The sequence below is a fragment of the Acomys russatus genome, chromosome 1, assembly GCF_903995435.1.
Source record: "Acomys russatus chromosome 1, mAcoRus1.1, whole genome shotgun sequence".
Lineage (NCBI taxonomy): Eukaryota > Metazoa > Chordata > Mammalia > Rodentia > Muridae > Acomys > Acomys russatus.
Genome location: NC_067137.1, coordinates 95,840,006 through 95,864,750, shown reverse-complemented (window position 1 = coordinate 95,864,750; position 24,745 = coordinate 95,840,006). Strand labels below are relative to the sequence as shown.

Here is a 24,745-nt window from a genome sequence, read left to right as displayed (position 1 = left end):
TGCTCTTTGGAGTTTGCTCCATCCATCATAAGTGTGTGTGTGTGTGTGTGTGTGTGTGTGTGTGTGTGTGTGTGTGTGCATGTGTGTGTGAATTTACTGAAGCGTGTTGAAATTCGTTTGCTGGAGTTTGTCTTATTTCATCATCTAATGTGTGTGTGTGTGTGTGTGTGTGTGTGTGTGTGCATGTGTGTGTGTGTCTTGCTTCTCCTTTCCTACTTTTAGATGCTAGCTACCTTCAGTAGCATCCTCCGCCAAGAGCCACCAAGCTCTGGCCCTCCGCCAGTAACACTCAGTTCTAGCCTACGCATGCCACCATCAGTGGAAGTTCACCCGCGGACCCCAATTCAGTAACAATCTGTTTCGGCCTGGAGAATCAAGCTTTTTACCCTCAGAGAAAGTCTGCTCACTGAACACCCAGCCTCTTATCTATGGCCATCCTCAGATTACCCTATGATGTTGAAGCTGGTCTTTGACACTACAGTATGAATAAAACTTAAGTGTGATGCTAAGCAAAATAAACCAGTCACAGAAAGGCAAGTCCTACAGTGGTCTACTTATGAAAAACTTGAAGTAGCCAAAGCCATTGTAACAGAAGGTAAAATGGCAGCACCGGTTGCTGGGAGACAAGGAGGAAAGGTGGTCCAGTGAGCCTCGGGTTCCCATCCTGCATCAGAGACTCCCTGTAGAGATCTGCTGTACAGCGGACATGTGCAGTCAGAATTGCTAAGAAAGTGTGTTTATTTTATGTGCTTTTTTTTTTTTTTTAACCACAGTGAAAAGGTACATTAAAAGCAGCTGAATTTTTGCTTTTTTTTTTTTTTTTTTTTTTTTTTGAGACAGATCTCATTCTGAGGCCAGGCTTGTTTCAAACTCAGACATCCTCCTGTCTCAGACTCCCAAGTGCTGGGGTTGCCCAGCTTAAGAGCATTAATTGGAACTCTTTCCCATGGATCAGCATTGCTCTAAATGCTTTTTATGTTAAATTTGGGTAACCTTCTACCAATTATCTGCAGTGGGCTGAAATATCATCTCTGTTTACAAAAGAACCAAGGCACACAGTAGAGGAATTTTAATGCAGAACATGGCTGCATCACATCCAAAGACCTTCCATGTCTGTGTGATATGGCTGGAATACAGACGCACCTTTAATACAGGAGACAGAGGTAAGCAGATCTCTGAGTTCAAGGCCAACCTGGTATAGAGCAAATTTCAGGTAAAGAAAAGTTTAGGTCCCAGCACTCAGGAGACAGAGGCTTGAATCTCTGAGTTCTACTTAGTGTTGTTTAGGCAGTTTGGTTGGGAGTGAGTTGAGAGGCAGTGGGGGGAGAGAGGGGTAAGAGAGAGGGGGGTGGAAAAAAGGAGAAGGAGCAGAACAGAGAGAGAGAGAGAGAAAAGAAGAAGAAGAAGAAGAAGAAGAAGAAGAAGAAGAAGAGGAGAAGGAGGAGGAAGAGGAGGAGGAGAAAAAAGAGGGGAGAGAAGGAGGAGGAGGAAGAAGAGAGAGGGGGCAGTTTTACTGGGAGAGTTTTACAGAGAGAGGTTGAAGAGAACAGCTACCCCAGGTGAATACACCCCCGAGAATGAGAAGGAACTTAGAACAGATTTCTATAGTTAGTTTAGAGGCAAGCACCATTCAGTTCAATAGCTGAGAGAAGCCAGTTTGAATCAAGTCAGCTTGGAGAGAAGTTTGAGGCAGAACAGCTGAGTTGAACCAGCCAGCCAGAGTTCAGAAAGAGCCACAAAGGGTGAGCTTATTCAGCAGTAAATCTCAGAAACTGAAAACATTCTAGGTCTAGATTAGATTGTTTGGAGGCTAAAGCTTCCAGGACTAGGCCTAGGTTAGCAGACAGAGGCAGTAAGCCTCTGAGAAGACATCACTAAATCTGGCAAATAAAAGTTACATTTATAGAACACACATGCAAAATTATGAGTGTGTAGTTACTGTGTAGTAAGCTGGGACTCATGGCCCATGCGCATAAAGTGGCCACACACTCAGCTGCCTCCCTTCACTGTGCTATGCTGACTCTCTTTTAAAGAACATGTATGGAAAGCAAATCTTCTGCATCAAATCTCTTTTCTAAAGCAAAAACAAATAAACCTAACACTGTCATCGGCCGAAGAAGAAAACAAACTTTCTCTTTCTTTGTGATATATGTATGCACACGTGTGTCCATGTACCTCTGGAGGCTGACATTGAGAACCTTCCTCTATTGCTCACTGCCTTGACTGTGTTAGTTGAGACTCTGTATCCCTGGTCTGGAATTCACTGGGATTGCTTCTCCTGCCTCTGCCTCGAGGTGCTATGTGTTGAGATGGAAGGTGTGTACCTCCATTCCTTGCCTCTGTCTCTGTTGAGAAAGACAGAGATGACTCCCAGCACTCAGGAGGCAGAGGCAGGTGGACCTCTGGGAGTGTGAGGCCAGCCTGGTCTATAGAGCGTGTTCCAGAACAGGCAGGGCTACAAAGAGAAACCCTGTCTTGAAAACCAACAACAAACAACAAAGGATCTCTCACTGAACCTGGCACTGACCAGCTGACTGAGCTGGCTAGCCAGGAAGCTCTGGGTCCCCCTGTTTCAGTTTCTCAGTGCTGGGATTACAGGCATGCATCTCACATGGGGGATGGGATCTGAACTCAGATCTTCACACTCAACCAGCAAGCAATTTGTCTATCTCAGCAATCTTCCAAGACCCAAATCTGCTTTCTATAAAATTCATTTTCTTAAAAAAAAAAATGGGAAATAAAATCACCTATAAGCAAATCTTGCTAATTATTTTAAAAGTTAGCATGCATAAGTATATATGTATGTACACTTGTATGTACACAAATATGCATACATACATGAGTGTACACACACACACACACACAAGTTGGGTATCTCTTACCCAAAACGCTTGGGCAGTAGTTCAGATTATAGACTACTTCCATTTATATAATGAGTCATCTTGAAAGAAGCAGCCAAGTCCAAACATGCAATTTGCTGAAGCATTATAAATGCCTTATACACAAAGCCCAAAGGTCATTTTATATAAGATTTTTAGTATTTTTTGTATATAAAACAGTTTTATGGCGTGGAATTTTCCACTTGTGGCATCATGTCAGATCTCAAAAAGTTCTAGATTATGAAAATTTGGGTTTTCAAGTTACTGATGTTGTCTGTAGAAAGTCAATTGAAAACAAAGCAAGGAACTCAGACTGAGAGCGCAACTGACTGACAAATAAGAGTTTAGAGTTCTATGTACAATGACCTACTCTGTATTTTACTTCTAGCAGCTGTAGAGAATTAATTGTATATTAGAGACTCGTTTTTTCCTAATAACATGTTGGAATCTTATATCTTCTGATTAGTAAAATAAAACAGTACTAAATTTCCCTCACAACTTTTTTTATTTTTTAACTTTTCAAGACAGGGCTTCTCTGTGTAGCCTTGGCTGTCCTGGACTCGCTTTGTAGACCAGGCTGGCCTCAAACTTATATCTATCCTCCTGCCTCTGCCTCCCAAGTGCTAGGATTAATGGCGTGCGCCTCACAACTTTAAATTCTTTTTTTTATAGATATCCAACTTGTCTCTGTCCTGAAATGAATGGTTTGTTTTACTTGGCCCAGAATCACACACAGTTGGCTTACTGCGCATGTCTTACACAGACCTTGCTGTCATGTATTCATTGTGCCTGTGTCCACCTCAGATAGATGGAGTTCTTCCTGGTAAAGATATCTCTCATTATTTCACACAGAGCTACTGCTTTGAGTTCCTGCATGTGTGCAGAGACAGAAAGCACAAGGCAGGGTGCAGAAAGGCAGGTCCTACACCCCGTCTTAACCCTCTAGAGCAGGGCTCTCAACCTCCTAACACTGTGACCTTTAATACAGCTCTTCATGGTGTGCTGATACCCTCCACTATAAATCACTGCAATTTCCTAACTGTAATTTTGCTACTGTTATGAACTGCAATGTAAATATCTGTGTTTTCCGATGATCTCAGGTGACCCTGAGAAAGGGGTCATGTGACCCCAAATGGATCAAGACCCACAGGTTGAGAACCACTGCTTTAGTTGAACAAACCCATTCCTTAGACACTGGTACCTAAACACCTACAACCAAGCTGAGGTCCGCTAAGGGATGGCAGTGATGGTTCTTTTCTCTCTCTGGGGGACAGTGTGTAGCTGTGTTCAGCAGTAAAGCTGAATACCTCATTTTATTAGTGACTTGGACATAAAATAAGAAGACGAAGCACTTCTGCTGAGAAGAGGAAAGTGCTCCAAAGAGACTAAGGAAGGTGCTCTGACTTGGGGGTATGGGGCATAGAAAGCACTCTCCATATGCCGTGTCCCCCCAAATCACAGAGGGACACAGTCACAGCAGCTGCTCTACAAAGCACCCTGACGGTCATCGGGACTTCTTTTATTATCAGCAATGAAGCAACAGCTAACTATGGCGGTTTTCTCATGACACCTAACACAAATAAAAATAAAACAGTATCATTAGTAACAGAGCTAAAAGAAAAGAGAAAGCTACAGCTGAAGAGCTAGCAGCATGCACAGGCTCTGAGTGTGGGAGCCTCTGAAGAGGTTTCCGGATCCGCCTGGCGCATTGTCTTCTAACCTTCCCACTAGGACTGAAGCACACGGGAGGGTGGAGCATGCGCGTTTCTAAGATCTCTGCATGCACCAACTCCTTAAGATATTGAATTAAGCATTTGAGGTGATTGGGATAGTGTCTAGGCCTTTAATAGGTTTAATAAATGTTTTCTTTTCAGACTGTGAATATGAATTAGCTAGAAGTTAAGAGAGCTGAATTGTAACTTTTCAATAATAGTCAGTAAGAACTTATTGCCATTTACGCGCGCACACGCACGTGCGCAAAGACACACACACACACACACACACACACAGTGTGCCTCGGAGGCAGCAACCAGCATGGTAATCAGAGTTTAGACATCAGATGCTGACAGCCTTGGGCTTCAATCCCAGCTTTCCCATTTCTTACCTATGTGACTCTGAGGAAGTTATTTGATCTTTTAATGTCATTTAAAAAATGGGGCTAATCAGCCAGGCATAGTAGCACACACCTGTAATTCCAGCATTTGGGGAGGCAGAGGCAGGCATATTGATGTGAGTTCAAGGACAGCCTGGGCTACAAAGCACGTCCAGGACAGTCAAGGCTACAGAGAAACCCTGTCTCAAAACAAAACAAACAAAAAACAAAAAACAAAAACAAAAAATTGGGGCTAATCAAAGGCAGTTATAGGGATTCAGTGAATCAATACAAATACAATGCTTGGTTCGGTAACATGTGGTCATTGTTCATTTGAGAATTACAATCCTAGTGGTTCCCCCACAAGTCTCTCTCATCACTTCTCAATTAAAGAGAACGAAAATGACATTCAAAGAAGTTCCAATAACCTGTTCTAGGTCATGCCCTGGACAGAGTAGACTTAAATCAAGCATCATGGACGCCAAAGCTTGTCTCAAGTGACCATTTCCAAAGCCAGCGAAGGCAGTTTTCACACACATTATTCATGTATTTTCAATAAGAAAGAAGAAGAGAGTTTAGCTTGGCAAAATCTAATACATTAGAGTAACCTAGAAAAAATAAATAATGAAAAGCTAGAAATGCAAGTGTTAGATGAGTTCCAGATAAAGGTCAAGAGAAAAGTGTGTGTGTGCGTGTGTGTGCGTGTGTGTGTGTGTGTGTGTGTGTGTGTGTGTGTGTGTGTGTGCGCGTGCGTGCGCGAGTGTACTCTTGTGCACGCACACATGCAAGAAAAAAACACAAACATGCATCATGTCATGACATTTGAGTTCACAGGCTTTGGCACACATGCAAGAACTCCTCTTCCTGAATGCCCTTAGGCAACCCTTCCTCTCTCACCCACAAGTCTTTAAGGACACCTCCTGCAGGGCTAGCCTACACCTCCTGCAGGGCTAGCCTATACCTCCTGCAGGGCTAGCCTATACCTCCTGCAGGGCTATCCTGCTAGCAGCGTCCTGCTACTGCTTGCTGCTTGAAAAGGGGAATGATTTCTGCTCAGCTCCGACACCTCCCAAACACATAGCATTGAAGCTTAGGGAAGCAGTGTTCCTCCCCACAAGGAGCTTAGCATTTCTAGATGGATGGCAATACTTTTAGGAGTAAAATAACACGATTTGGATGTTTATATGAGAATCCCTCCCACACCTGTAGAGTTCTGCATACACACATCAGCAGCAATATGCTGCCCACCCCCCAGGGCCTCCAAGATCGCCCTATACACAGATGAGGACCCTCAGAGAATGCCAAGGGCTTGGCCCTGCTAACTGGAGGACTAACGCTCACTGCTTCATGGGATCGAAGGTAGACTTGTCCCCGTGAGAAGGGAAAGAAAAGAGTGGATGGCTGCGAGGACAAAATGCACACAGACACAGCATCTTCCTACCCTGGGATACCTTACTCATGTGCAAAACTAAGTCTTTGAAAAATGGAAGGGCTTTGGAAAGAAAACAGAACCCGTGACACATTCAGATGCATTTAAAATCTCTCCTTGCCCCCACTGTTGCAAAAAGAGACTTCAGCAATTCTGCCCTGGCCACCAGAATGGCGGTAACTTTTCCCCTGTCTTTTGGACTCCTTTTCAGTCTGGATGAGGCAGAGAAGAGGGTGGGAGGGAAGGCAGAGGGACTGGGGCTGGGAGCAGAAGTTTAACAAAGGATCACTTTAACAGAGACTACTGAGTAATGGCTTTGCCTGTGCCAAGAATAACATCAGCTCAATGTCACCAATTAGAATCAGGTCAGGCAGGCCTCATGGCTGCTCCAGCCTTCCACACGGACCCCAGCATGAGGTGCTACTCATGCTGATGTCACCAGTAGTCACTGTGGCCCCAGCGAGTCCCCCACTCAGTTCAAAGAAAAGTGCATTTACACTTCTCTCTTACTGGGGCAGAATGCCAGTAGGAGAAGGAAGTGGCAAGCAGGGAGGCTAGAGGGGTACATCAGTCTGTAAGAACTACTGCCTCCCCCCCCCCCCAACTCAGGACTCCAGCAAAGCCCCTCAAGCTCATTTTACATGAGTCAAGATACAGGCTGTGCCTGGAATAGCGCTTGACGGTGCCAGGCCTTACGAAGCAGTGGCCATTATGAACATAAGGGAGGACTCTGTCCAGTTCCTTATCTCTTGCCTGCTCTAAGCCGTGAATCCTGGAGCAGTGACTGCCGAGCAGAATGTACCCTGATAAGAAGGATGAGCAAGGAGGTGCTCTGATAACTACTCATGAGAAGGCTGTGGGACTGGACGGGGTGAGGAAGATAGCAACAAAGTTCCCAAGAAAGTTTTAAACATAAAACGATTTCTCTTCCAAGGGAGGGAAAAACAACCAACCAGGGGTGCGGAGGGAGGTGAGGATGTGTGGGGGGAGGTGAAGGGGGGGCGGAGGGAGGTGAGGGGGTGGGGGAGAGAATGCGAATGGATGACTATGGCCCCTGGGAAGATGGCACTAGCACTGGGAGCTTGTGAGGGATGAAAACAACAAACCTGCTTAGAGCAGAAACAGGATGATGGACAATCAGTGTCTTAGCTGGCTGGTCTGCTGCCCTGGACAGGGATGTACAGACTAGGGCCTGCAGGCCAAATTCAGTCTGCTGCCAGTTTTTATAAATTAGGTTTTATTGAAACACAGTCACAGTCACTCACACACATACCATTTACCATGGCACAGCTGAGGAGCCACAATACAATCCATGGCCAGCGAAGGTTACTTACAGGGAAGGTCTGTCAGTCTTGTGCACAGTCGTGCAAGCTATTGGGTCAGTCACTGGCATACAAAAGCTCAGACTTCCAGTGTTCACTTCTTTTGTTTATCATGGATATTTTCTCTTATTTCTGTCCCTAAAGTTTGCCAATGGCTCTAAGTGACTTTCTTCTTTTACTTCCAGGTGACAGGGTTCATTTTTCTCAGGGGTGACCTCAGCGCATGGCAATTTCTAGATTTGTGAGTACAATGCTAGAGCAAACCTGAGTCTGCATAGATGGTTGGATATGCTGTACCCAAGCTCACACCCCGAATCAGATCTTGTCTCCCTGAAATGAACCTTAACAGGCTGAATATCTATAAGTGCTCTGATTGAAGACAGGGGAAAAAAAAGAAAAAAGAAAAAAGAAAAAAAAAAACAAAACAAAAACAAAAAAACAAAAACAGAGGACTTTCTTTGCAGGTAATGCAAGAAGAGCCTTGCAGACTACCCAAACATTTTCTAAGAGCTCACCATGTGAAAGGTGCTATAGGAGGAACTACCACTCTCTCTATACTGTATGATAATGTCCCCGAGCATAAAGTAAGCAGAAAGACCCCTTAACATAGGAATTGCTAAATCTCACCCGTAGATGCATGCTTAGTAAACTCAACTTTACTTCTGCACAGCAATCTCAAAGAGGCAGTTAGCCAAATTGTTACGTACCTGTACTTTAGAAAAATGGTTCAAAAGCACAGGGAGTTTATTAGAGAAATACAATATTGACCTCTGAAGAACTAACACAGGGACGAGATAAAGGCCACACTGAGAGTACGACCCATATCTCAGTCAGTGGTTTGGCAGTGACTAAGACGGTCAGGGCTAGCACAGCTAAGCGAAAAGGCAAAGGCATGGAATCTAACAGGACTTGGCTCTGCTGTGGAGTGCCTAACTCAATGTCTTCTGAATAAAGCGCTCCAAGTCACTAAAGTGCTCACGTTAGAATACCTAGTACCTCATTTGCTGTCTTGCTATAAATCTAAGCTGGTAGGATTTAGTCTCTCTTGCTTTCCCACAACCCTGGGACTCAACCCTTACTCACTTTTCCTCACTCAGTTGTGGTTTAGAAGAACAAGGAACAGAAATAAAATGATGTATATACATATATAAAACTGTGATGAATTGTTTTCTGTTCCCTCTCCAGGAGACATACGATCACTCCCTTCTTGGGAGTTCTGCCTCCTCCCTAAGACAGATATTCTGACAGATCTGAAAAAACATATTTTCCATATACTTCATAATTCAGTGAAACTAAACTAGGATAATCCTCAGTGGAGAAAAGATCTACACAAGAACAGCAGTACTCCGAGTTTTCAAAAGAATGTGTGTTGCTGGAAGCTAATCAAAAGCATGAGAAGGACTCAAAAATGAAGCAGTGTCTAAAAGTAAAAATCAGCAAGAAACGGCTTCTCTTCCCTCAACTTCAATGCTCTGTAAACAGCTCCCTTTATTTTGAAAATGCTGCTTACCATTTTAGCATGTTAAAATGTAGCTTAAAAGGAGCCACTGGGGCCTATGAGATGGCTCGTTCAGTAAAGGTGACTGCTGCCAAATCTGGCTACTAGAGTTCTACCCCTGGAATCACCATAGTGGAAGGGGAAAACTGACTCCTAAAGGCTGTCATCTGACCTGTACAGGGTGGGGCCCTGGTGCACACATATACTCACGCAGTCTGTAATTTTTTTAAAAAATGCCTATAGTTTTTATTTTAAAAACCCAAACAAATCCAGAAACCAAAACAGAAAAGGAGACCAATGAGACCAGAGAGATGGCTCAGTGGGTAAAGGTACCTACTTCCAAACTTCCCACAACTTGCCTTTTATATGCACACTGTGCTACTCTCATAGGCATGCATATACACACAATGAAATACAAAGAAAAAGAATCAGGACTGGAGAGATGGCTAGGAGATTAAAAGCATTGGCTGCTCTTCCAGAGGTCCAGAGTTCAATTCCCAGTAACTACATGGTGGCCCATAACCATCTATAATGAGATCTGGTGCCCTCTTCTGACAAGCAGGCATACATGAAGGCAGAACACTGTATACATAATAAATAAATAAATCTAAAAAAGTTTTTTTTATTAAAAAAGGAAAAGAATCAGCCAAGTGTGGTGGTGCACCCCTGTAATCCCAGCATTCTGGGAGGCAGAGGCAGGAGGATCTCTGTGAGTTCCAGGACAGCCAGGTCTACAAAGTGAAATCCTGTCTCCAAGGACCAAAAACAGAATGAAAACGGACCAATTGTATAAGTTCAACTGACTAGTCCCATACTGGTCAGCAGCTGGCTAAGGTGGCAGTGCTGGGTAACTAACACAAAAGATGTTTGGAACTGCAAATAGCTTTAAGAAATTTACATATTGATAAAAGAAAGCCTAAAACACATATTTAGATCTGCAATTGTGAGAATGCAATCTGGCTTCCTTGATTCTGCTGTCTCAAAAATTCTCTAAGTGAGAAAATTTCTATGTGGCAGGAAAATGTGCTGTCAAGGTGAGGTGCTGCAGCCTGTGCTTTCCAAATCAAAACGTCTGAAGTTTTCTCCAGTAAAAATACTCCCAAGAGCTATTCACAATTGTATGCATCTATAATGTCTCAACTATGATGCACTAATTGATAAACCACATGACTGTAGCTAAATGCAATCAGGTGACCCACGCAGGCAGAGCACAATGGGCAGTTTAGTCTGGACCATAGTTTAGATGGTTAACCTGGATTGTCAACTTTATCACATTAGCAGGTAAGCGATCAGCACAGCACACCCTTGCCTGTGGCTGTGATGATGTTTCTAGAAGCACTTTAGCTCATGAAGGCTAGAGCCCTTATGATGCAATAATCAAGGTGGAGGCAGTGGGGCATGGGTATGTCTTGGGACTGGCTCCTTACTCCATTTCTGCTTCCGGTCGTCATGAGGTGAATAGCTTCCTCTGCCAAGCTCTTCCTCCATGTGTCTCTGCCTTGCTATGTGTCTAAACTGACCTTCTCAGGTACTTTAGTAGTTGAAAAGCAAAGATAATAATGGCTTTCCTCACAGGAGAAAGCAATGGTTTAAATACTGTCTTCATCTTTCTGTACAATCTGACACGTATGATGTATTTATAAAAAGGAAGCAAAGGGCAGGAAAACCAGGAAAAGGCTTTTCCTCCATAATAAAATACCAAAGAAGCTCCCAGAGATAGTTCTACTTTAACCAAATAAGCCACCTGTACGATGTGTTCACTGGCTCCAACCATTGTACAGAGTCAACAAGAAAAACTAAGCTCTCCTGACATTTTTTTCTGGGGCCATCTCTGCTCTGCAATTGGGGCTACATTGGTGCAATACAGCTCCTCAAACATGTACCCAGGAGCTGACATGTCATAAACAGCAAGTAGGAACACTGTCAAAAACAGTGCCCAGCATATGGCAGACGCTTGACAAATACTTGTTGAATGAACAGCTGCCATCTCCAGAAATCAACAGAACTTACAGACATTTTTCAGAAACTGCAAGTAATTACAGATCATGAAGGATTCTTATGTACTTACTGGTACCAAATCTAAGGAAGCCAGAAATCGGTACATTTACAAATAAAGATTCTCAAAATGCAGCTTTAGGGAACTGGGAATTAAACTGCCAGGCTAGTAAACTCATTCAACAGAAAAAGTAAACATGGTAATAAAGGGTTTTAAAAATTCAAATAAAGCAATCACGTCCAACACCCATTAGACACCATCTTCCAATAAAACTAAGAGAGCCGCAGTGAGACAGCCTGTGTGACTGACTGTTTAGGAAAGTGTTATTCCTCGACTGTCCATTCTCCTCAACTTGCCTTGTCAACAGAAGGAAAACATCATCTTATGATTTTCAGTTACCTGGTGCCGGGCTCGACTCTGGTCCAGCAGCTGCCGGGACTGAAGTTTTTGCTGTTCGAGTTGCTGGAGGGCAAAGTGGAGCTGGTAACTGCCTGCCGTGGGGTGGTACTTGTGCTGGGGGACCACCCCTGTGGCCCTGCTGTATGCGTTGTTCTCTACCTCGCCCTCCCAGGCAAAGCCACTTGTCTGGAGGCTCCTGAAGAGGAAAAAAAGAAAAGAGTTTTTCTTAGTGTGGGTATGTGAACAGTCCAAAGGAATGGGAAGTGTGTCTACTATTTTTCCTTTATAGAGCCAGATACCACTTATAGTTATAAAGCCACTTGTATCATAAACTACCTAATTTCTCTATTAAAGCACATCTTATATTTTGTTCTCTGCTTTGGCTTCCCAACTTCTCTCAAATAAAGATATTTCCAAATAATCTAGTTAAAAGTATGTCTGTGAAATGTGTTCCTGTGTAAAAGATTTTGCAGTCCTGCAGTCTCACCTTCGGATAAGCCATGCCCCTTGCTCAGGGATGAAGTGCTCAGTTTGGCTTCCACAGAAACTCCTCAGTTCATGCTACCAGCCAACTTTCTTGGCCAAAAGGACCAAACGGCTCATAGTTTAGTTTATTTGGCTTTTGAGAATGACATCTCATTTTCAGCAGTTCCTATGGAAATCCCCCAGTATGTGTATAGGTATTAAATGTGACTATTGCCTCTGCTGTCACATACATAATAGTATGTATACATAACATATGTACTAAAGGACTTCTGAACATATGAAGACATATGGTGGAAAACAAGGGCCTGAATGAATGAATGAAACGTTAGCCTGACCCATCTCATTAGTTAACTCATCTCAAGGCAGAGGAATGATGGGGTTACACGGTTAGGAAACAAAGGCTTCCGTGTGGGGATGCAGGGCGGGGACATGCATTTGTATGCACAAATGAATGTGTACACGTGTTCACATGTGTGTGGAGGTCAGAAGTCAATAGTGTGTGCCTTCCTCAATTACTTTCCTGCTTATTTTGAGTCAGGGTCTTTCACTCGTGCTAATTCTGCTAGGATGAAATCCTGGCAAGCCCCAGGGATCCTCCCGTCTCCACGCCCCCAAGCCTGGATTACAAGTGCACACTGCTGCACTTGCCTTGTTTGGGGGCTGAGGATCTGAATGCAGGTCTTCATGCTTATGCGGGAGGACCTTTACAGACTGAGCCAGCTCCCTAGCTCCTGGAGACTCTTTTTTTTTTTTTTTTTTTTTTTTTTTTTTTTTTTTCTCTTTAGTGAGGGAAGACAAGCTGGCTGATGATAACACACAAAAGGCACTGAGAGTACTGTGAGAGGAAGGGGTGATGGAGAAAGACATTTAGGTTTATTTGATTTGATTTGACATAAGGGCTTCTAGGCTGGCTTTAAATTTGCAAACCTCCTTTCTGCAACCTCTAAGTGCTGAATACAGGTGTGTGATACCATGCCAGCCAGACATTGGGATTTAAAAGATAAGAAAGGTCAAGACAGGAGGAATGCCTCTCCTTCAAATGAAGACAAAGGGAAGGGACAAGTGACTGGGTTGAATTAGCTTGAGATTTTCGTGTCAGTTAAGCTAGGTCCTGCCTTTAAAAGAGTCCGTAGAGTTTGGTGGGTAGAGAGGAGGGGATGGATCTTGGAGAAACTGGGTCAGGGTTGGTGGCAAATATGATCAAAATCATGTAAGAACTTCTCAAAGATTTAAGGAAAATATTATTTTAAAAAAATCTCCAGGGGAACTATTAGTCACTGAACCGAAGGTTCTGCCTCCACTTCTAGCTTGATGACTACAGACGTTTTTAACTATGGGGGACAATCTAGACTCAGTAAGTAGGTAGTAGAAAAGTAAAGTTAATAAGCACTTCGTACCAGAATTAACCCCACTGGGTAGCTTGGCTGATTTTATTTGCTAATAACTCTTTTACAACAAACATTTCCATGAGGTGTTCATTTCAATGCGCCTTGCAGTATATTAGAGATCAGGGTCTGTAGGTGGGTCCTTGATTTGAGGAGATGCTCCTGAGGTTCTCAGGCATGTGAGTGAGGGCACATGGGTGTACAGGGCAGGGCAGTGGGCATGAAAGCAAGTTAGGGACTGTGGATAAGAAGTGTTCTTCCAACTCCACATATATTGAAGAGGCTGAAACACTATAAACTTTTATAGTGAAATATGTTTTTAATCTCATCAGTAACATAAGCTCAGCCTGCAAATCACAAAAGGAAGTTTCTCAAGCCAGTGGAGGCTTTTAGCAAAGAGGGAGGAATTTTTATAGCACAGCATTGGATGGGGGTGGGGTGCTCAACTGTGTAATGTAGTAAGTGCCAGGAGAACTTTCTTGTTTGAGTTTCAGTGATGTTAGTTGGACCACATTATCTCACATTCAAAGTACAACTCTGGAGCTTCTCGGATGCAAGTGCTACGATGACAGACAAGAGGCCATGTATAGCAAAGCAGGCATCCCTGATTTCTGACACCTTAGTTTATACAACTCTTCTTTCTATGGCACACAATGTCTGCTCTACCCACCTGAAAGTCTGGCCCATTTCCATGACCTTGTGCTGATACCGCTTCATTAGTAATACACTTCCACCCTCACCAAAATTCTGAGATCAGTTGTTCTCATTAAAATTTTGTGAGATTCCCCGATCCAAAAAGTTTGGAGTGTGTACTGAATTTGGGTTTCCTTGTTTTTGTTTTTCAGGGGTGTTGCTATCGGGTGCATATTTTGAGACGAGCGCGGGAGTGTGTGTAATGAGTATCTTGTAATATTTAATTATTTTATGCTTCATATACACCTTAATGCTCCAAACTTGTAGTCCCAGCTATTGGGGAGGCAGAAAGAGGAGAAGAGCTTAGTCTAGGAGTTTGGGTACAACCTGGGCTACACTGCAATGCTCTACTATGGTAAGATTCTTTTGAAGTCACAATAGGCAACACTGTGGCATGTTTTTGGCATCCTACATTTTCTTACTAGCCTATCCAACAAGAACTCACCTCACTCCTGTCACAATGTCAATTGCTGGATGCACTGTTCCCACTGTCACTGCTCTTCCCCTAGCACACCACACCTCCCAATGTCCTGTGCTTTTCTCTCTGGCTTTGTATGTAAGATGCTCAGAGGGAACTGCAAGAGCCACAGCAACACTTCTTCAGCACACAGACTGCACCCTCCACAAAGGCACTGAGGCCTCTTAAGAATATGATAATGAGCATCAATGAACCTCCTCATGGAGATGGCTTCAAATATGGCAAACCAGCCACTGGGCAAAATGACCTCGTTTCAACCACTGACAGAATTCTGCCTAAAACTTTGCAAGCTTGGATGCAGACAGAGTCAATGGCTAAACTCTGCCAAGATAGGGAAAGCAAGTCCTCAATAGATCCTGTCTCACAGATATGTCTGTCAGATATACTAGGCCAGAAGGCTGAAGATGATGCTCCAATGTTTTAGAGAGTTATGGGCGACTCTCCAGGCAGCAAACTGTCTCTGTCACTTTTTTTTTTTTTAAATTTGGAAGCTGCTAACTTGCAGTTCCTGTTTACTCAGGTAATTTTATTCCTTCTCAAGTCTCTGATGGGGTTGAAGAACAAATAGTTTAGATTCACTAAACTTAGTTGTTTGGGGGTTAAGATGCTTATAGGTCTAGATAGATGTTTTAAGTTGAAAGAGATGATATAATAAATATTGAGTTACGTTCAGAATTTTTGCCTCACCGAGAGAGGAAAATGTTTTTTTCACGGTTGCCAAATACATACAGCGAAAACACATGAATGTATCATAAATATAATTCCTGATTGTTCTGTGGTTCTTCTTGTTGTATATAGTTCATTTTATATGTGTGTAATAATATAAATGTTATATATATAAAAAAAAGAAATTAAAAGAAAAAAAAGGAAGATGTCCCAAGAATGAGGGACAGTGGCAGTCATGCAGCTGTGGTTCTGCAGTCCATTTCCCTGCCCACCTCTCCCAGTCCCTAGCAAACAGGTGCTACCCTGTGCAAGGATGCCCGCCCCTTACAACTTCACGTGCATCTTCTATGGCTGGGCTTTCAGTTGTCTCTGTGATGTGTGAATGTTGAGGGTAGAAAAACAGTGTGAGTCACAATATTAAATCTCTAGGAATTTAAGAAATACTAGAAAAATATGTGGTGCTGCTCAAAATACAAATGGTCTTAATGACAAACATGGTGGTACTCTCTGGACTGCGTAGATATTTAAGGACAGCAGACACTTTATTTTCTTCAACTATAAATTATTTTTCTTCAACCCCCCCCCCCACTGTCCCACCGAGTCAGAGTTTCTCTGTATAACCACCATGGCTGTCCTGGAACTCATTTTGTAGACCAGGCTAGCCTCGAACTCACAAAGTAAATTGTTAACTACTAGTAAATTTGTCTTGACACATATCAAGTGCAGGAATTCTTCCAGATGGCAAGGGCCTCCTTTAGTGCTTCTAATAACAAAATGAGAGTGCTTTTGTATGGAAGGAACACTTTGGATTCCACTAAAAATGGCTTTAAGGCCATGTAGGGTTAGGCCATATTCATAAAGATCAAATGTAAGGTTAAGGAAGGCGCGAGCAGGAAAGGGTTCTTGCATCAAGGTCTTCAGTGCATCTAACTTCTCCATAACTTCATTATCCTTGCATTTTCTCATCTACGAAATGGAGGCTGAACAGCTCCTTCTCATAGGGTTATTCCAGGAATTCAAGAGGAAATGCAAGTGGAAGTCTGTCAACTAAAAAGAAATGTTCCCACTATTAATGCTACTAACACTTTACTCTTTTCCCAACCTGTGATCTCCTTTCAGTGCTACCAGAGCCCCAGATTTCTTTGGGGTCAGGATAGTAGGATACGGAAACATAAAGTGAGCCATTTTGCCAGCAGAAGGCCAACTGCTGCCGCTAGCACAGTGTAGTCTTTTGTGATAGTGTGAGACGTGACGTCAGAGAGCTGACAGAGATGAGTAACAAACCTAGATCATTGTTTTGTTCAGTACACAAAGAAAGTTGAATTGGATGCTGACCCTTAAACTGAAAAGCTGGTATCATATAACCTCTAGAAGAAAATACATCAAAATGGTTTTGAAACTTTGTGGAAAGCAAAGACTTCTTAGAATGCTAATGTTCTAATTAATAAAAAAAAGTTGAGAAGTTGAACTTTAATAAAATCAAGCAAGACATCATTAATGCTCTAGCATGGTGAGGTATAGCAGTAATCCTGACACTTGGAAGGAGGAGTCCAAAAGCAGCCTTAGCTACACAGGGAGCTTGAATTTAGCCTACCCTATAAGAGACTCTGTCTCAAAAAATAAAAGCAAGCCAAAGACAACACTAAAAAATTAGTACATCAAACTCTGGAGAAAAGTATTTAAAGTACATATATGTGACAAAGGATTTTTTTAAATGTAAAGTTTTATATTTATTTTCTAAATGTATTTTTATGTGTTTGGGTGTCCTGTCTGCATGTGTGCATTCAGAGCCCTTGGAAGCCCTGCTGCTGGAGTTGCAGCTGCTGGGCTGTGAGCAGCCAGTGCTCTTAACTGCTGGGCCACCTCTCCAGCCCCATGACAAAGGCTTTCTACTGGTAAGGTACAAAGTCTGCCCTGCTGGCCGATCCTAACAGCAGAATACAAATTCATCTAAAAATGTGACTTGAAAAGATATCTTATAAAAGAAAAATATATGGGTACCCAATAAGCATAGGACAAGTTCTCAATATCAGTGGTCTTCAGAAAACGTCAAATGTGTGCAATCCCAGCACTTGGGAAGCAAAAGCAGGAGGGATCAAGAATTCAAAGCCAGGCTGGGCTACAGGAGACACTTTCTCAATAAACTAAACCAAACCAAACCAAACCAAACCAAACCAGACCAAACCAGGGGGCAGGGGATTGTTTAAAGTCAAGCACAATATCAAATATTTATGATTATGTAGATCAAGAACTCTTGTAAGGTGATAACAAGGGTATAAAACAATGCAACAGAATACTGTCAGTTTTCTTGTGAAGTCAAACATGTTTATACAATTGAGTTAATTGTGTAAAATTAACAAAAGCACATGACTACTAACAAAGCTGTAGAAATTTTTCATTGAAATTATATTTATAACTGTCACAAATTAGCGCCAATCTTAATGGTCATCCTTAGGAAAAGAGATTAATAAAATATAGTTTTAATACTACTTGATAAAATGGCTGAATGACTTAAACAATCAACAAATAGATGAATGTCAGAAACACTTGGTTGAATGAAAGGCAGACACAGGAGAGAAAATATGCTGATTCCATTTCAACAAAGTCCAAAGAAACTAACAAAGGCACTGCGCTGAGAAGGACGGAGAAGGGCGTCGGAACTGAGTGAGATGCAAGGGAACTCTCAAGTACGGCAGAAATATGCCAAGGACGCTGTGCTGAGACACACAAACCTCACTGAGGCTCACTCTACTGAGCAGGTAAGAATATTCAATGGAAGTGATACTGCAAGTTAAAAAAAAAAAGTCATACCACTTTCATTTTAAATTAAAATACTAGCTAATATTCTCTGTTTTGAGTATATGGGTATAGCAGTTTCCTGATTCTGATCACTTTGTAATGGCGGGACCACAGGGTAAGTAAGGTCCATTTAGCATTTAGAATTGTTTTATTTCAGGGCAATTTAACCTACACTTACTAGATACAGCATGGTCTGGAGAAATAAAGTCAGGAAGGGCAGGGGTTGAGAAGACACCACAGTGACACAGAGGCCTAAAGCCTAGGGGGACATTAGGTGAGTGTCAGGAGAACTGGCCTTTAGGACAACAGTAAGGAAACCCTACTAGGCCAGGATCACCTGCATGCAGGTCTGAAGGAGGACGGAGAATGAATACAGAGCAGACACTAGAGAGAACCCACAATGGGGAGCACTATGGATGCCAGGCGGGAAGGAAGGTTGCCTCTGAAAAGCAGCCTGAGGATATACAGCAACATTAAAAGGCAATGCCAGTATTCCAGAGGATGAGGCAAGAGCATTTCCATAAGTTTGAGCCTGGGATACAGTATAAGAGTCTGGGTCAAAAAAAACCAGGACATCACCAGGCATGGTGGTACACACCTTCAATCCTAGTACTTGGCAGAGGCAGGAGGATCTCTCTCTGTGAGTTCGAGGCCAGCCTGGTCTACAAAGCAAGTCCAGGACAGCCAGGGCTTGTTATACAGAGAAACATTTTCTCAAAAAACAAAACAAAATAAAACAACAACAACAACAACAGTGGCATGAGATGTAGTTAGAAGCGAAGAAAGTCAACAGGTGGTGATGGTTCCAGTGAGACTGCAGTGAGGGAGGCTCTGTGGAAAAAGCTTTTGTTTATGATTCAGAACTAGTCTCACCAGTGAACAGAAGTCAAACTGCATTTAGGAACAAATCCAGCAACAGGAAAGCACATCTGTAGTGAGAGTTTTAGTGTCTTAAAAAACCCAATTATGCTATGTGAATATGTTTTTGTTTTAATACCAGGTGCGGGATATGGGCTGCTTCAGACTGTCTACAGCAGCTGAATACACTGTCTCGTGCTCTGGCAGGGGTGTGATTTGTGCCAGCTGCAGACAGTTTAATTCTGGGAACTCTGGAGAGGGTATAAATGCCAGAGTCCAGAGAGGGCCTGTGGCAGCTGCTGCCCCTTCACACACACTGGTTTGTCTTGCTGCTGTATTTGCTAATGCTGGTTTGCTGGGCTGCTGGATATCCTGTCGGTGAAGACCAGACTTGCTTTAAGGAACTACATGCCTATTCAGCAGGAAGTAAGCTACTGAGGTCTAGTCCCCCTCTCCCCTCTAACCTTCTTTCTCTCCTACCTGGTATTGGTGGGTTGGAAGGGATTAGGGTTGATAAGGGCTAACGGGAGATAGGGATATAAGAACCCAATAAAATAGATTTTAAAGAACACACCAACACACAGCATCTAAGTAACAAGTGTTCATCTTTCTCAATTACAAACTAGCTAGACTGGGCGTGGTGGCGCATGTCTTTAATCCCAGCACTCGGGAGGCAGAGGCAGGTGGATCACTGTGAGTTTAAGGCCAGCCTGGTCTACAAAGTAAGTCCAAGACAGCCAAGGGTAACACATCGAGACCCTGTCTTGAAAAACCAACAAAACAAAACATACTAGCTACAGTTTGGTAACTGTTGACTTGGAACACTGAGACCTAACAGGATGAACTCTGCCTGAACTCACGTGGTGGTAAGTCAGAATGCTCAGTAAAATAGCCCATGCTCTTGATGTCAGGGCTTTGACTCTTAGAGACCTTATGAGCTGGACTATAGTTTCAAAACAGTGTCTGAGGATGACTCAGGTCCATTTAAGAAACCCGTCCCACTTAACCTTTGAGTTTGCTAATTGGACAAGAGTACACTTTTCTTTTTCTTTCCCTCCTTTCTCCACCTGAGAGTTAAGCAGAGATGGCTTTTCCACAAGAGTGCTAGAGCACAGCAGAGGCAGAACCAAGAACACACAGGTCTCTTCTGTAACAGCCATGTGACTGTCTGATGACCAAATGTTGGGTTGAAAGCATGTGCTACACGAAATCCTAAGTGCAGGCCAAGCTTCCTGCTTGAGAAGAGGGAGAATAGCATTAAAATATTTTGTTTATTTTATAAGATGAAAGGTTCTTGGGAAAGGATTAAAGAAATAACTCAAGAACCAAGGCAAAAAGGAGTACTGTGTGCGTGCGTGTGTGCGCGCGTGTGCGTGTGCGTGTGTGTGTGTGTGTGTGTGTGTAAACCAAAGGAAATGCTAGGTCAGTCAGAGAGGCAGCCGCTTAAGAGACCCAGGGACCCAGAAGAAGGTTGCTAAGTTAAAGTCCTAGCCTTGTCACTAAAAGCAGCGCATTTAGCCTCTTTGTGCCTTGGTCTCCTCTGATGATAGTAGGCACTGATCCCACTTCTCACAGGCTGGCTGAAGGGTTAGATATGACAACCCATGTACACCATTTAGCATGTAGCCTAATGCTCTTCCTACTGAGAGTAAACCTAAGGCTGCGGGTGGGGCAGGAGGGGCAAGTGGGAGCAATGCTACTTGAGAGAGAACTGGTTTTTTACAACCTCCTTACTAAGCACTATCTCAGGGTGACAAAGTGAGGGAAGTGAGCTAGTGGATGGAAAATGGGCAGCAGCAGAATGTGGTACACACAATTCAATCTCAGCACACGTTAACCTCCTTAAGTAGGGAGGGAACTGAAGAATGTAATGCTAAATTACAAACAATGAAAATGGAGGAGGAAAAAGAACTCTTCCCGACAGAATGCAAACTTTATAGTAGCTGGAGCTCAGGGCTCTCTAGCTACACGATGCTTGACAGCTATTTCTGGAAAGGGCCGCCTATATGTTTTAACAACAGCTAAATTAAAAAAAAAAAAAAATATGAGCAGGGCTTTGATGTTACAGTATGAGATGGCACAACTGGCCCCAAATGTATAATTTTCTTGTTTCTTTGCTTGATTTTTGTTTGAAAGTTTTGAGTTACAATGATTTGGAATTGAGATGAAATATTTGAGGAGGGAGGTGGTGGGACATGCCCTTAATTTCAACACAAATGAGACAGAGACAGGCAGATCTCTGTAAATTATAGACCAGCCTGGTCTCCACAATAAGTCAGGGTGGGACTCCCTGCTGATAAGAAAAGCTCCTTACAAAGAAAGTCTAGGATGTAAAGTGACAAATTTTTCCTTAAAGTTACTATGTAAGTTTTCTCTTACTATTGGGTAATGCTGTCCTTACTGCTCTAGAGGATGCATACACATCAATCCTAGGGTTATGCAAGGAGAAGATGACGTCACACTGCCCTAAAAGACCAGGCAGTCTCCTTAGAAAGTGGGGCTCTCATGGGAAAACCGGTGTCAATAGGCATTTTGGAAGAACAGACAGTGCACCTAACCTCTGAGCCATCTCTCCAGCCCAGGTAATGCCTTTTCTATTGCTCTGAGCAACTGTCTTATCCCTTTAGATATGCGGTACTCTCATGGGAGACAGGTAGCAGCTTGGCCTAATGCAACAGATGCCCTAGAGCCCAGAGAAGGGCATTTGGATCTATACAGTACTGTTTTGATTTTAATATGATAATTATTACATATTTATTGGTAATGGTAATATTATGCATCCTCTTTGAAAGAGGTCAAAATGGAGCAGACCTAGGTAAAAGAGAGACTGCTAAGTTAAGTCAGTCTATATTTATATGACCTCAAAATGCAGAACAAGCAGGTAACTTATATTGCTAATCCTGCTACGTGGAAATAGCTCTGAGAATGGCTGAGACATGAATGTCTAATGCATACCAATAATTCTTGTTGGCTACAGAATCCCTATGACTTATTATTACACGCCTCCCTTCATATGGCATGAATCAAGATTTGCAGATGTCTTTCTTCTGATCATACAAAGAGCACAAAACCATCCTTAATGGATCTGTGTGTATCCTATACATATACTTTGTTTATTTTAGAACTATATATTACTTGTGAGAAATATATGTTTTCAGAACAAAAGAACGGATGACACTGGATCAGACCTGACAGGAATCATCCTCCAGAATGTTGAGATGCTGACACAAGTGTTCCAGCATCCTGCATGTTCCAGCCTCAACTGTTTTGGTTACCCTTCCTCATCAGAGCCTGCTCCCAGGAGAGCTTTGAAGAAGCTGCTGATCTCAATTGGTCCAGCATTTTAGCCTTTTCCAAGTAAGACTTCGATTAAGCCTGGAATTTATCAACATTAAGAAACTGAACCACAAGTGTTATTACTAGCTTGTTTAACCTTTCCCCCCAATTTTATTTGGACCCCTCATAAAGATATCTTATACCCAAAAATCAGAAGGAAACAACTTTTTCCATAAAGGTGGAGTGTCTAGATTTTGGTTGTTTTCTTTGGTGATAGATACTTGTTTTAAAGGGGTTGGTTGCAAGTTGATCTTATTCAGAGAGAAAATCAAGTTAGACTCAGAGCTTTCTGTTTTTTCTTTTTCCTTCTTAGGTAAGGAGAAAGGGGTTGAAAAGAAAGAAAGGGGAACACAGAAATATCTTATAGGAATAATAAGACAAATAGATTATTGTATTTACTCTTTCTCTTAGAGGTTTTGTTATATTTAAATAAGGTTATTTTAGTACATTGGTATGAATTTTGATATGTCGATACAAATTCAAGGTTACTTTGTTACACGCACACACACACACGCACGCACGCATTTCTACTCTGGTATGAGGCATTGTACTAATACAACTAATTTATAGACAAGGTATATGCCCAGTATTCTTAAAGCTGTGATTACAAACTTTTTAGGGTAATGAAATAATGCAAGTTAATTGTTAGTTGATCACTAATGAGCATGTCATATACTAGTCTAATACAGCACAGGAATATACATCCTAGGTTTAACAGATAGATATGATTCTATAGATAGTTAGGTTATATAACAATGAATAAATATGTGGTCTTCAAAAAACTTCAGAAAGCTACAAAAAAGGCATTTAAAGATGTTTATTAATTTAAGGATTTTTTGACAATGAGACATGTCAGCTCTTGGCAGCACCCCCAGTGTACCTTAAAGAAGATGATGAGCATTGAAGACCCTCCATATGGAGATGGCTTCAAATGTGGCAAACAAGCCACTGGGCAAAGAAATATCCTTGTTTCTACCACAGACAGAGTTCTGCCTAAAATGGGCAAGCTTGGATGAAGGCAGAGTTGATGGTCAAACTCTGCCAAGACAGGGTAAGCAAGACCTTAACAGGTCCTGCTTCACAAATATCTCTGTCTGATATACTGGGCCAGAAGGCTGAAGATGATACTCCAACATTATAGAGTTTGAACGGTCTCTGTCATTTTTTATTTTTGGAAGCTGCTAGCCTGTACTTCCTGTTTACTCAGGTAATTTATTTTATTCCTAATCAAGTCTCTGATGGGGTTGAAGACCAGATAGTTACAGTTTTACAATTAAGTTTAGTTGCTTAGGAGTTAAGGTATTTTAAGGTCTAGATTGATGTTTTTAGGTTTAAAGATACATGAGATTATAGACATTGATTTTGGTTAAGAATTTTAGACTTACTAAGATAGGAAAGACGATGTTTTCATCAAGGTTGCCAAACACAAATAAGCAAAACATTATGGCTGTAACTTTTTATACATGTTTTTTCCTGATTATTTCATGGTTCTTCTAGTTGTATGTAGTTTATTGTATATATGTATAATAATATAGATGTATATGTAAAAGGAGTCTTTATTAGACTAAAACGGGGGATTGTGGAGCAATAGCTTATTGGATGTAGCAGTTGTCAATAAAGAGCTAACTGGCCAATCAGCTAGGCAGGACGACAGAAAGTTGAAGGTGGGACTTCCTGGTAGGGAGAAAGGAACTCTGAGAAGGGAAGAGAGAAAGGTTTTTTTGTTTTGTTTTGTTTTTTTTTGCCAGGAGACACAGAGAAAGAGGGGTATTCCTGAATGCTGGGAGGACAGCTGGCTACGTGACAGGGAAAGAACATGGATCCGGGCATGTGACTGTAGGAGAAGACTGACTGAGAAGAAGCCACCCTGGAAGTCCTCAGATTGGCAAGTGATTTTCTCCCTCTTATTTCACTTTTTGGATTTTATTTATTTATTTATTTTTACAATTAAAATGTATGTTATTACACATATATACAATAAACTACCTATAGCAAGAAGAACCACAAAAAAAGGAATTAAAGTGATTGATTTTTCTATGGGTTTTAAAGGTACTAGGATTAGAGTAGCTCAGAATCTGTCCAGCATAGTGCTTATAGCTTAAAAATAAATCATAGTCTGTATCAAAGAAAACTACTGCCTTAATAATTTACTGTACTGATTAATACAGAACGAATAATTAGTCTTTCTATAACAAGGAGAGAGAAGCAAGAAGATCTCTTTGAGTTTCAAGGCCAGTCTGGTCTCCATAGTAAATTCTAGGACAGCCAGCCCTGCAAAGCTAGAACCTGCCTCAAACAAAACAAAATAACAAAAGAAAAGAAGAAAAAGGCTGAAGATTTGTGAGCTACAGCACCATGTCTAGTAACTGGTCTCATCTAGCAGGGAGGCTGCAGAATAGCATTCCTTGACTGAGGGGACCTTTGTCAAA

The 24,745-nt window shown here is 42.1% G+C and overlaps 1 protein-coding gene across 4 annotated transcripts in view; it reads right to left on the bottom strand.

Annotated features, from left to right (window-relative positions):
- The window catches only part of Ttll5 (tubulin tyrosine ligase like 5), a 249,816-nt gene that overhangs the window by 56,723 nt on the left and 168,348 nt on the right, over positions 1-24,745 (bottom strand). For all 4 annotated transcript variants that reach the window (XM_051149557.1, XM_051149550.1, XM_051149542.1 and 1 more), the window contains one exon: positions 11,616-11,811. In XM_051149557.1, coding sequence (XP_051005514.1) covers positions 11,616-11,811 — 196 coding nt within the window. The remainder of the gene's footprint in view (positions 1-11,615; positions 11,812-24,745) is intronic.